The sequence below is a fragment of the Xyrauchen texanus genome, chromosome 26, assembly GCF_025860055.1.
Source record: "Xyrauchen texanus isolate HMW12.3.18 chromosome 26, RBS_HiC_50CHRs, whole genome shotgun sequence".
In the NCBI taxonomy this organism is placed as follows: domain Eukaryota; kingdom Metazoa; phylum Chordata; class Actinopteri; order Cypriniformes; family Catostomidae; genus Xyrauchen; species Xyrauchen texanus.
The window spans coordinates 17,642,444-17,656,547 of NC_068301.1; the positions used below are offsets into that span (position 1 = coordinate 17,642,444).

Genomic DNA, 14,104 nt, shown 5'->3' on the forward strand with positions numbered 1-14,104 from the left:
GTACAGTTTTGTAGAGACTATTTTGACTGTTTAGAATGTATTTTTTTTTCTTCTGTCAACTTTGAAATAAAAAAAAAAGAAAGTGCAATGTGTAAATGTATATCGTGATAAATATCGATATCAAACAATATGAAAAAGATTATTGTGATAACAATTTTGGCCATATCGCTCATCCCTAGGAACAGGTGAGGACAAAAGGAGATACTGTAGGATACAAGGAGGTACTGCAGCATAGAAATAGAATTATGTGAAATATGCAGAGTGTAGTTATGTATAAAGTGCGATCAAAAAGTAAAAAAAAAAATATAAATACAAAGTATTCAATACTGTATGTAAAGTATATTTTAAAATTTAAGTAGAATATAATTTTCTACATTTGAGGTCTAGTGTGAACACCTTTTTTTAGAAGTGGGCATAACCGTATAGATTTTTAATATTAGCATACATATTGGTTATTGGCCCTTAAAAATAAAGAAAGATTGTTTGGTTTACCAAAGATTGGCTTTTTGTAAACTCTATACAAATGTACTTTACACTGTTCTGTTTGACTGATGTGGTGCGAAAAACGGCACACCAACACACACTTTCACACACCATTACATCATCCAGCAGCAGGAGAGAGAACCTCAATTGCCCTCCTATTCCACAGTATCACATACACATACACATACACACGCTTTCCCTGAGGGGGGATTGTGTAGTCTTTACACTCATGCGTTCAAACGGATATAGAGATACGGTGTAGAAGCTAACCCCTCTCATCCTGCCGCTCAGCAGGGTTAAGTCAAAGACACACTCTTACTGAAACTAAGCCCTTCTGACCGACAGCACTCCCTTACCCCTTTTCCACCAAATTGTGATGGTTCTCATGCTGAGCCTGTGCGCTGCTGTTTCATGGCCGGGACAATCTGGAGCCTATCGTAAACCAGACACACTTTTCCACTGACCTGAGAGCCGAACACGTAACTGGTTACTGTCTACATGGTAGTTTCACGTGACAAGCTCAAACATAAACAAACATGGCATGTCACAGTGTATTTGTATACAGCTTGTACTGTAGTTTTTGAGGACATATTTAAATATACAGATTAATGCAATCCATCTTATTACATTGCTGAACAAGATTGTCAGAGATGACATCTACACTAAAGATGACAGGTAATGTAATTACATTATATTGGTCAAACTATGGCTTAACTTGCTAAGTTCTGTAAACCGTTACAGTGGAATAATTCTTAACAATGGTGTAGCAGATGATTGTATTTGGATTTTTGCTGTAGTATATAATATTATTGATTTGAGAATAATATAATAATATAGAACAAAACAATGCACAAAATAAGATGACAACATTGTAAGTAAAGCTAGCAAAGTTGGCAAATATAACAACTTACTGAGATCAGCTGCTGAGGACACCGGCGATTCTCTGTTTGTCACGAGTATTACTGGCTGAATTCAGTGTTAGTTAACAGGCTGGTCGGTGTACGAGTCTAGAACATTGTTGCTCTGTCCAGTATCGCATTTGCTTATGTCCTTCTTATGGTCCTTGTACTCAAGTGTTTTCATTTTGTTTATTTGGGTAATTTTCCAATTGAAGCGGCGTACATTATTTCGTGCTGACCAGCATGCTTTTGGGCCCGGTGCTGAACCAGGTTTTCGGCCCAGGAACAGCCTTTTCTGTGGTGGAAATGCATGTAACATTTTGAGAACCCGCACCCAAACCATGTCAGTGCAAAAGGGCTATCTGTAATCCTCCAGCTTCCACATTTAACCATTAAGCTCAGTACGGTTCATTTTATCCTGACCATTCAGTCCTGGACAACTCAAATCTCCACCTATCACATTGCCATTCTTTTTCAATATATTCCAATTTTTTCAATTCTAATACAGACTTAAATAATTGTGCATTGCATTTCGATTTAACTTTATAATTAAATAACAAATGTAGCTAAACTTTTAGCTTTACTAGTTTTGGTTGAAGTTACCGGTAACTTAATTTTGAATTTTTGTTTAATAGATATTTGGGATTTCATTTTTTTTTCCTGTAAGACAATCTTTGATCTAACATTACTTTGTGGATGCTCTTGGAAATTCTGTATAATAACCTTTAATATATTAATTATTTATTATTGATTAAATTATAATTTCATGATCCGAGATCGCTATATACATTACGTATTTTGTGTATAGTATGCAAAAGGTTCCATGCTTTAATTTGATCACTAGGTCTGATTCACACAGTAGCAGTGATGGAAATTTTTATTTTCCCATTGAGATATAAAGAATGGCAGGGAATTAGGTTGAGTGAAAAAGAGAAATGTGTCTGTTTGTACAGAGAGAGGCGCTGAGACACCACAGGGAAGACATCGCAGGAAAATTAATAGATGACATCATCTCTCTCTTAGCTGTGTGTAGGAGGAATCAGGCTGCTCCTCCAACCATATTTTATGCTCAATTAGCAGGACTGGAATGGAGGGATAGAAGAAGAATTGGAGACTGCATGTCTGAACTGATCCAAATCAACGTATCCGTAATGCTTAATACGAAGAAGTTTTAAAAAAAATGTTTTGCTCTGTGATATCTCGCATTTGGCCTTCCTTGATGCAAGAAATCTTGGATTGTCTTTTGTTGTTGAAAGTTAAAAACATGCTATGTTTGGAATGGAAAAAATAGCTTGCTACTTAATAAATGTGTTTTATTAACTGTATACTGCCTACTGTTTTTACAAGTAGTATGTGAAACAGAAAACATTATATAGTAGTAGTAGCGCTACACTATATTGTTGTCACGTGAGTGTCGTCCAGTTATCTTGGCAATAAAATGTTATTTTGTAAATTCATTACACTGGAAATGAAAGGACAGTACCAGAGTTTCCGGTAAGAAATGTTGGTGCCGGCCAATGTGTCCGGGATGAAAGTTTGCTGGACAAATTGTAAAAAATCCATCTATTTCATATTTGTGTTTATTTTGCACTGTAACCCGATGGACTATGCATAGTAATGTGATATAATAATGACACAAAATGAACGGTAAAGCAAAATACCTAAACAAAGTGCCACAAGTGTTTTTGTTTACAAGGAAATATAGAAATAATAAAAATCATTAGGTTATTTCTAGGGCTGTGTGATATGAATATTTTGTTTCTTATCCGACACACGCATCTGTTTTTCATGTGAGTGTTGCATGCGCTTTCTCTAGATTATGCAAGTGCAGGCGAGTCCCGAAATTTACAGGAAAGCTAGAGCGGGTTGGGATAACTCATGCTACTTCATTTTTGACTCAGGGAAAACTCTGGAGAAAACATATCTCCACAGAACCGGATGACTCCCAAACAATTCAAGAAAATGAAGAGGAGCTTGCTATTAAAACAGGTGCAACATCTGGACATTAAATAATGCACCCAAAAGAATATAATGAATATATAGTGAATGAATATTTGATTATACCTTTTCATGTGACAACACTGAAGAAATGACACTTTGCTACAATGTAAAGTAGTGAGTGTACAGCTTGTATAACAGTGTACAGTTGCTGTCCCCTCAAAATAACTCAACACACAGCCATTAATCTCTAAACCGCTGGCAACAAAAGTGAGTGCACCCCTAAGTGAAAATGTCCAAATTGGGCCCAATTAGCCGTTTTCCCTCCCCGGTGTCATGTGACTCAGTACATGGTGTTACCTTGTAACACTAATGTTACGTTTTGCACACAGCCGATCGCTCTAGCCTTTTAAAGTATGCCCTTTTTGATACGTTTAACACATGCACACTATGACTGTCACAAATCTAGGAAAATTGGACTGCATGCGGTCAATCCATGCACACTGTGCATGTGATTTAAAAAAAACGAATATATATATTATTTATTTTTGCCATCTCGTGAACACAGAAACAAATGTATACTTTGACCATAGGTGTAGGCAGTGGTGGTTTAACCATTGTGTGGGGTCCCAGATGTCGGGGCCTGCCCACACTGTTAGGAAAGCTCTGCAAAAACTGCTTAAGGGGGTGACATGTCATTCTGGGTACATGCACGAATAAGCTGTTGTCAGCGCTCTTAGAGTGGTTCGCGTTAGAGGTAGGCCGGGTACAGGTCAGTTTTTCAAGTAGGACTTTGGGTTCAGGTTTGTAATTTATGAGAAAATGTACAGGATTTCTGAGCTTGTTTCACCCATGAGTTAGAAAAATACGTTTTTACGTGCATCTGCTCTGATTTTCCATTGTTATTCTATGTAAACACGCTGGACAAACGTCCGTGACTGCTGCATCGTGTCTCGCTGTTTCTTCAGTGCCTCACGCAGGACCGGCACATTTTTAGACACTGTGTCAAATTAAAAATCCAGACACCTGGATTCTGTTTTATTCTTTGCACTGTGTCTAGACTGTTTTTAGTTCAGGTGTCACAAAGATTTAAAGTTTTGAACAAGTTCAGGTTGCAAAGAGAGGACTGTTATACAATGTTTAACATTATTCCAGATTATTCTGCACCAAGCAAAGTTTCAGCGCTTGATAAATGGATAAATTGCAATGTTTTATTTTTTTTCTTCTGCTCTAGTGTGCTGAGGGGCTGCCTTGCTTTGTATGTTTACTGGGGCTGGTTACTGTTATGAGTGTTACAATGCTTACATAAAATGCAGCCTTTTGCAATATGGTGAACAATACACTACAGCATTAGAATATAAACTCCAGGTGAAAGTAAATAAGACAGAAATATATTACTATTGTATAAAGCAAATCATCAAAGTAATAATAATACTGTATCATTATGTATGATAATGAAAAACTGTAAAATTGTTAGGTTATAATCATAATAAATAACAACTGAATTCCAAAATGTTAGTGAGTGAAGTAGTAGGTTTTGCACACCTTGTTCATTAAAAAAAAAAGTGTTTTATAAAGATATATGTAGGTAAATTTTGCTTTTTTTATCACTGTATTGTTGAAAAACTGAAAAACTTGCATTAATTATCTTCAACTAGAATTTTATTTAATTAAACATTTTGAATGTACTTGGCTAAAACAGATGATATGATGAATTTAAAATTATGATTTAAAATCAATTTGATGTCATTTTTTAAAGTAACATTTTCAAAATGGTGACAACCCTCAGTTGTTTCAGGCCTCAGAAATGGTTAACCTGCCCCTGGGAGTAGGATGCTAGTATGCTGTTCTGAACATATCCAATTCTCAAAAAATTATAAATGCTGTAATGTGTTTGTTTTTTTTTCTGCATGCTCTAATAGTGTTCAATATAATTATCTGAGCTCTAGAATGAGATCTGCATGCCGAAGGGTCCGGGCAGGAAACTTATCTAAATATTTGTGTAGAACAGCAACAGTGCTGCCTATTGTACAGGGGTGAAATCGTTTTTCGTTTAATTCTTCATGGTCTCAGTGTGAATAGACTTTTCGTCGCAGATTTGGTATTAAGAGATATTCTGGCTGCTCAAACAAACCAAGCAATATTTAAAAAACACCACAGAGCCAGTGTTTGCACTTTTTTTTTGTGAATGGTTTACTCTGTTTCTCCGCATTTTAAGCTTAGATGGTAGAAATTATTTTTATATATATAAAAAAAAACATAGTTCAGCTTTAATTTTTGCTTTTTTCCCAGTTTTGTTGATGGTATTGTAGAGATGATATAGAGAGTGAATAGGAAACTATGGTGAAAGCAGGACTTGGAATTGACACAAACCAGTCTGTCATTTTTATTGGCTGCATGATTGTGGTGTAAATCGGATGTTTCATCACGATACGATATTATATAAATTCTCTTGCCATGTGATCTGATATTTGCCGATACTTCAAAGTCTGCCACCATACGATTTCGATTTGATTTCATTCAGGACCCTGCGATCAATATTATGTGCCTATTTTACACAGTCAATTGATTTTATTATTTTCCCTCAAATGCAACCAAAACATAATCTGAATATTTTGAGCTCACTGAAAAGTGCAAATTTAGTATCCACATTGGGACATCTGCAACAAAATAAGGTACTTCAGATGTTGAAAAAAATTCACACACAAGTGATCATCAATCGTTTGATTACAGCTTATTTTTCAGTTTAATCCAATTGAAAGTAGCCTACTTGCCCATAATTATACATGATATCTGTGGTTTTCTTGGCTACAAAATGTTTTGGCTACAATTTCCACAGTTGTAATGAAAATTTTGTTACAGTTAACTGGGATAAATGTTAGTATGGGTGTTGATGTGTGAAGTCTTAAAACTGAACTGTTCAGAATGTCGGCGTTGTCGAGATGTTTCACATTATGGTTGCTCCATGGTATGTTTAAATGGCAAATTTTCATGTCAAATTAAAATGGGTCGCATGCACAACGATCTCGATGGAAGCCCGAATTAATCGAGCATGTGAGCCGCTCAGCTTTTGTCACGAGAGCTCATATTTTTCATGGGAAGCCCGGTTGGTGCGCACGCACAGATAGCAAAGCGCATTTTGGCTTCACAGACCCATGCACACATCCTTGTCCCTCATGAAAGCGTATTTAGCTCTCATAAAGTGAAACGAATATAATTAGGTTGCTTCGTCACTTACGGAAATGAACGTCACTGACATGAGAGTATTAAAAAATGGTACATCTTTCAAAAATCGATAACTTTGGATCGTTGATTATTGGATTGATGAATCATTACACCCCTACTGCATGAGTAGTATGGCTCAGTGAGTCACTGCATGTGATAACTGCTATACCGCGCACCGATGACGCTGTTGCATCAACTCTAACGTGTATTCTGTTTTGTTTTTCAGGATTTTGCAGAAATGAAGAGATGAAGGCAATGGAGGTTTTGCCCATTCTAAAGGAGAAAGTGGCCTTCTTATCAGGTGTGTTGTCTTGAATGATGTTTTAGCTGCGGTTGAGTGCTTTTATAAAAATTTAAAAACAGCTTTGCATGCTTTACAGACTTGTGCACACACATAACTTGAGCCATGTAGAACAAGCTTTTTTTTATGCGTGTAATTTTCTTAATATTGTAATTTGCAAGAATGTTAGTTAGCATGTTGGTTTAGACTGAAAATGTAGATTAAGTGTTTGTTTTTTTTCCACTCTCTCTTTCTCTCTCACACACTCTGAATGTCTGCTTGGCTCATTTTTTCCTATGATGTCCAGTTCATGATAGAATCGTTCTTTTGAACTTTTCTTTTAGTGAACGAGTTGGAACTAGTTCACCAAATAGGACTGAATCTTTTGAAACAGTTTGCGCCTCGAGTCAACACTGATCCGCAAGTTACTCTATCTTAAAGGTGCTATATTTAAAATTGACAAGCATTTGGAATGGGTTCTGCAGTCCAAATTCAAAATATTGGAGAGTTGTATGCCCCGCCCCAGACTCGAAGCTTATGCTAGTTGCCAGAATTAACCAACCCAGCATCCTTTTTAAAGGATTTCTGGGCTTTATGCTGTCTCCATCTTCCAAAGGCATCTCCAATATTTATCCTTGTTTAATTATTCCTCTGGTCATGGTGTTTTATATATGGATGGCGAGGCTTTTTAGGTCGGGTGGAATCTGTAATCTCTGATCCATTTCATTTGCTGGCTTCCATGGCTGCAGCACGCAGTGTTTTCCTGCAAACTTGTTCAAATCTGGCAACCCGGTGGTGTCAATACTATTGGTGAGTGGGCAGTGGGCAGGATCATACAGGCCAAAACATGAACAGAAATTGCTGCCTGGAATTGAAAATTTAAAGTAGAATATACTGGCTGTAGCATTATCAGAGAAGCCAGTATTTCAGCTTAGCATGCTTCCTAATTCTCTAATGACTTAGTACAGTAAAAATATTACATATAGCACCTTTAACCTGTCTCTCGGTTGTCCCTGACACTCCGAATCGAAATGATCCGATAACCAGGAGTAATATTATCCTAGAACTGGTGATATCTGCTTTTGCCAACTCTTCTTTGCAATGAACCGCTCCAACTAGTTCACAAATCAGACTGAACACTCTGATCGCGAAAGCTCTCGAGTCAACCGTGTACTGATCCGAGGACAGCAGTTCTCGAGTCAACAGAACACTGAACTGAGAATCGCCTGTTTCTGACTTCAGCAGGGGTGGACTGGGAAGAGAAATCGCCCCAGGATTTTACATAGAAACTGGCCCAGAAGTTGTTGTGTGGGGGGAGGGTCTCTTTTTTTGCATATCGCTCCCCCGTTAAGCATATAGTGGCCCACTTTTGTGGCCCATTCTGCATAACGTGGTGGCTCATTTCAGCCCAGTTCTCCCGATTGCCAGTCCGCCCCTGATCAGCCCCAAAGTGCCGGGAAAATGCCTGGTATGCCAGATTACCAATCCTGCCCTGGGTCAGTGAGCAGATGATGAGCATGCGTGAACTAAGGACTTCAATGAGGGGGCGAAACGTTTCAGATGACAATAAACACAGATGACGATAAACACACTTATTTTTATAATTTAATTAAATAAAATGTTATAAGCAAATGCCCTTACATATGGCTTTATTGAATGCATTTGTGCCTGTATTCTTTGACGCCGGCATATTAGCATTATATATAGTGACTTGATTATGTAAATGAACTGGTGAATAATTTTTTTTTAACCAGTTCATTGTAAAAAAACATCCGAAAGAACAGGTTTGCAGAAAAGAATCGGACTTCCCATCACTGCACCATGGAAATGATTCAGAAACATAGGCTGTCTCCATAGGGATGAGTAACTGTCATACACATGTCTCATGATAAAATAATAAGCACAATCAACAAGGGTTGCAATGTTGTTAACTGAGATACATTTTTAGTAAGATTGTTGATGTGTAGATGTGTTAAGTCTTATAACTGATGCTAGTGCTGGGCAGCAGGTGATTTCTCTTTCCCTCATTAGTGCTGTTCAGAATGTCGGTGTTGTCGAGACGTTTCACATGATGGTTGAACTGCTTCATGGTACTTTAAAATAGCAAATTCTCATGTAAAATTCAAATGGGTCGCATATGCAATCATACTGATAGAAGCCCGATCGTGCCTTTTGAGCCGCTCTGCTTTTGCCCAGTTGACGTGCTCGCACTAATCCTGTCACTGGCACAATCCACAAGGGTGACTATGCTGTTTAAAAAGAAGAAGAAAAGAAAGAAAAACCAAACCTGCATAGCCTAGAGAGTTAACACACAGTGATTTTACTTAACCATTCAGTTATTATTATTTCATATTATTTATTTATTTATTTATTCCTTAATGCCACAGGATAAAATGGATTATCGTATTACATCCACACTCCATTAGTGGTGTTCAGCACATTCACTGTAGTAATACGCTGAGTGAGTATGTTGTGCTGGAGTTAAGGTGTTTTAGCTATGTAACATAGCATGTATAAACTGAAGCTAGGAGAGAATGAGGATTGGCTAGGAACTCATTGATAAGTAATTTCTTAAAGTCAATGGACTTGGTGTTGTTAAGGACTACAGACTGGCTAATCTGAGCAGAAATATTGGTTGTTGTAATTAGAACCATTCTTGCTCCGTTGTAGCCCATTAATATATGCAGTTGCTTTTAATCTACAATTAAAAATGGAGGAATGTCTTTGTATTATGTAACAAAATGTCAAGTGGCATTTATTTCAAAGAAAGAGCATATTTTTCAAGCAAACATTACACACATTTTTGTTTTGTTTTTCAAATGGTAAAACATGAAAATGGCTATGAAAAAAAATATTTGTTTGCAGATGCAGGTTGGTTTGATATTGTTTTAAGTAGCAACATTGACATTCAAACATTTGTAAGTGTTACATAAGTGTCCAAAAGTGTCCATAAACACTTTTTTTGGGCACCACTGTGTCTGAGAGATCCCCCTGACATAAACATTATTTATTTACTCCCCCCCTTCTCCCTGTAATTTCCTGTCCAATCTCTCACTGCCCCTTTAAATAATAGGAAAATATATAGGGAAATACACTCACCTAGCACTTTATTAGGAACACTATGGTCCTAATAAAGTGGCAGACGTGGTCTTCTGCTGTTGTAGTCCATTTGCCTCAAGGTTGACTTGTTGTGCGTTCTGTGATGCTGTTCTGCTCACTACAATTGTACAGAGTGGTTATCCGAGTTAACGCAGTCTTACTGACTGCTTGAATCAGTCTGGCCATTCTCCAATGTACAAGGTGTTTCCATCCGCAGAAATTATGCCCACTTATGTTTTTAGTTTTTGCCACCATTCTTAGTAAACTCTAGAGACTGTTGTGCATGAAAATCCCAGGAGATCAGCAGTTACAGAAATACTCAAACCAGCCCATCTGGCACCAACAAATCATGATCAGAATCACTTGATCAAATTTTTTCCCCATTCTGATGATTGATGTGAACATTAACCGAAGCTCCTAACCTGTATCTGCATGATTTTTGCATTGCACTTTTGCCACACTATTGGCTGATTACATAATCGCATGAATAAGTAGGTGTTAAAGTGCTCAGTGAGTGCATTTCTAAAGGTATTGTGAGTCAAAACATTTGGGTGAAACTGAATTGTTTTGAAGATTACAGCAGTCTGCTGCTCTTAATTTAAGTACAGTCAAGACATTTTTCTCAGCACACAAACTCAAAATTTTCTCAGTCGCAAAAAGCTTATTTGTCTCATCTCTTGTAAAATGACAAGAGCGGAGTTATTCAGAGAGATTTACTAAGATGTTAAGCTTTGAAAACAATCGAGTCTCGTCTCGGAATACCTCACAGTTACACGTAGCATCTTCACTGTGATTCAATATGTGCTAAGACACCTATACTGAGGGATATTGGCTCGGAATGATTATGAAATTGTTGCTGTAATGATTGACTGCATGTTACTGTCAACAGCAAGGTTTTGAATCAGAGCTGTGTGACTCCACTGTCCAGCAATATGCTGCATTTCGCATATGTTTTGCATTCAATGCCCTTTTTTGACTGACTAGTGAGTGTAGTCGTGTACAAGCCATATTTAATTTGCTTTAAATACCGAAGTATGGTCTGTTTGTTGCATATGTGTTTCATTCAGCCAGTAAAACATAAAACAATTGTCTTCCAGTGTCAGTTGTAACAATCAAACTTGACCTTGGACCTTTAAAGGAATAGTTCACCCCAAAATGAAAAATCTTTTTTATACACCCTTATGCCACACTGGTATTACTTTCTTTATTCAGCAGAACATAAATGAAGGTTTTCAGAAGAATTTCTGAGCTCTTTTGGTTCATACAATGCAAGTAAATGGGTGCTAACATTTTGAAGCTCCAAAAATAACATGGGTCGGCATAAAAGTAACCCACAAGACACCAGTCATTAATCAATGTCTTTAGAAGCGATTCGATAGGTGTGGGTGAAAAACAGATAAATATTTTTATGAATCTTTACTATAAATTCTCTTCCCTGCTTAGTCAGTCTCCACTTTCACATTCTTCTTGTGTTTTTGGTGATTCACATTCTTCATACATTCTACTGGGCAAGGATAAGAATTTCTAGCAAAAAATGGACTTAAATATTGATCTTTTTCTCACCCACATCTATCAAGTAACTTCTGAAGACATGGATTTAAACACTGCAGTCTTATGGATTACTTTTAGGCTGCCTTTATGTGCTTTTTGGAGCATCAAAATTATGGCACCCATTCACTTGCATCGTATGGACCTACAGAGCTGAAAAATTCCTCTAACAATCTTAAATTGTGTTCTGCAGAACAAAGTCATACACATCAGGGATGGCATGAGGGTGAGTAAATGATGAGAGTGTTTGTATTTTTTTGGTGAACCTTTTAAGGTATAATTCACCCAAAAAGAAAAAAATATGTTGTTCTGTTCATAAAAATGTTGTTCACAACCCACATTACTTTCTTCCATGAAACAATTGACAAGTAATGTGGAGCTTTTTTTTTTTTCACTTATACCACATCTATTGGTTTGCCTCCATCAAAATCCAAATAAAGTATTTTTCTTTGGTTGAGTATATAGTTCACTGGATTATCAAAAAATTATTTAAATAAAAATGGCATAACATCATGGTAAAGTACTATACAAGACATAAGATATATATTGTGATATTTACCCTTACTGTCATATAAAATTATTCATACATATGGTAAGATTTTGGTAATGCCTAATACCACATCAGTCACCTTGCCTCAGTAATATATAACAGTGGGTTCTAAAGGGATCCCATTTGGTGGCCCTTGAGCTTTCCGTAAAAGCACTGTTCTCTAAAGTCCTATATAAAGGGAAAAGCATGATCTTGTAAAGCACCCTTTGATACACAGAAACATTCTAGCACATATTGGAAAATATACTGGAAAGTGAACAGAACAGATAAGGCATGAACTTTGCCTTGTGATGCCAGTTCAGTCTGTCTTGTCTCCATCAGCTGACTTAATATTGCATTTTCTCCCCTTTAACCCTTTCTGTTCTCCAGGGGGCAGAGACAAGCGGGGTGGTCCAGTTTTAACATTCCCATCAAGAACCAACCACGACAGAATACGGCAAGAGGATCTCCGCAGACTCATTGCCTACCTCGCCGGCATCCCTAGGTACTCCCCCACAAACTTACTGCTCACTTAGAACAAGCCCAGCCTACCAGTCCACACCCCCTCCACTCACACTGTACTACTCATTCTGAGCAAATGCCACCCACTAGTCCCCACCCATGTCATGCTCCTTTTAAACAGTATTGAAGTTCTCATGTATGCAGGACACTTTTTGGCTGCTTTTCATTCACTATCAGGTCCAATTGTCAATTTCAAATATTAAATTATTTTGATTTTGCCAAGAAATTCAAACAAAAGCACAATTAATATGTGTCTACTAAACATATTTCAAGAACGAATTAGACCAAGAGCAAATACAAAATAGATCAAAAGACTTTTAGGATTATGAGAAACATTAATTCATGCAAATATATCCAAACCTTTGATGATAGATATATGGATGGATGGACAGAGATAGATGGATGGTAGAATGATATAGATGGATGGATTGATGGACATAGATGGATGGTAAATTGATAGATGGATGGATGGATGGATGGATGGATAGAGATAGATGGATGGTAGAATGATATAGATGGATGGATTGATGGACATAGATGGATGGTAAATTGATAGATGGATGGATGGATGGACAGAGATAGATGGATGGTAGAATGATAGATAGATGGATGGATGAATAGAGGTTACAAACATATGAAATGTGAATTGTACCACTTCCTGTTTTACCTCTCATGCTGCTCAACACAGTAATGTTTCTTTTTTCTCACTGTCAGGTGCATTGATCTTTAAATTAACTTGTAAACTAGAGATGCTGTGTCTTTATATGTGATCTGTTGGTTTGCTTGGCAAATATGAATGAGCCTGGCCCATTGAGTTCAATTCCTCTCTAAACCGCTGTGTCGAGTGGTCATGCTCTCTAAATCCATTTGTTCACGGTGCGTTTAGGGTCCATTAGTCGGAGCATGAGGGTTGTAACTCTTGTGTGGTGCAGAGAGCACACAGTGATGTTTATAGCATTTTAACACTTGTTTTCCCCATTCCATTTCTTCAGAATTGATTGTAGAGGAGAGAGCAACATGGCCATGTGGACCTTCATCTCATTTCAATATAAAACCATTTTTAGACTATTTGTCGTATTTAATAAAGCAAAAACCACTCAAGGTTATGCATTACAGTGATTTACCACGGGCAAGGCCTCAAGTGGCTTATTGCTTTTATAAAATGGTAGCAACAGCAATGTGATATAACACATTGATATGAACAATTTTCATTAAATAGTTGTATTGATTAATATCAGAATTAAAAATTATTCCAAGTATTATAGTTTAGTTGCCTAAATGTTGGCTGTTTACAGTTTCCAAGTATCATTGCAACTTTGCTCGAAGGCTGTGCTGATATAATCAAATGTCAATATATCACAGTTCTTCTACTGATGATATTGTATTGGTGCTTTAGACCCTTGTATCCGTATATTTTTATTATCGACCTCTAACAGAATGCTGGGTCTCTTTGTATTTTGTGCAGTATCAATCCAATTGTGATACTCTGATGCATCATGTTGCATCGTGACATATGTATCGTGATGTGTATCATATCATGAGGTAGTTGTTGATGCCTTAGGGTGCTTTCACACTTGGTTT

The 14,104-nt window shown here is 37.1% G+C and overlaps 2 protein-coding genes across 2 annotated transcripts in view; one reads left to right on the plus strand and one right to left on the minus strand.

Annotated features, from left to right (window-relative positions):
* LOC127619534 (uncharacterized) overlaps nt 1-14,104 on the minus strand; it is a 202,635-nt gene that overhangs the window by 86,861 nt on the left and 101,670 nt on the right. The window lies entirely within an intron of this gene.
* The window catches only part of LOC127619533 (triple functional domain protein-like), a 101,052-nt gene that overhangs the window by 9,148 nt on the left and 77,800 nt on the right, over nt 1-14,104 (plus strand). The window contains exons 2-3 of the mRNA XM_052092378.1: nt 6,772-6,846; nt 12,392-12,506. Of these exons, the coding sequence (XP_051948338.1) occupies nt 6,772-6,846; nt 12,392-12,506 (190 nt within the window). The remainder of the gene's footprint in view (nt 1-6,771; nt 6,847-12,391; nt 12,507-14,104) is intronic.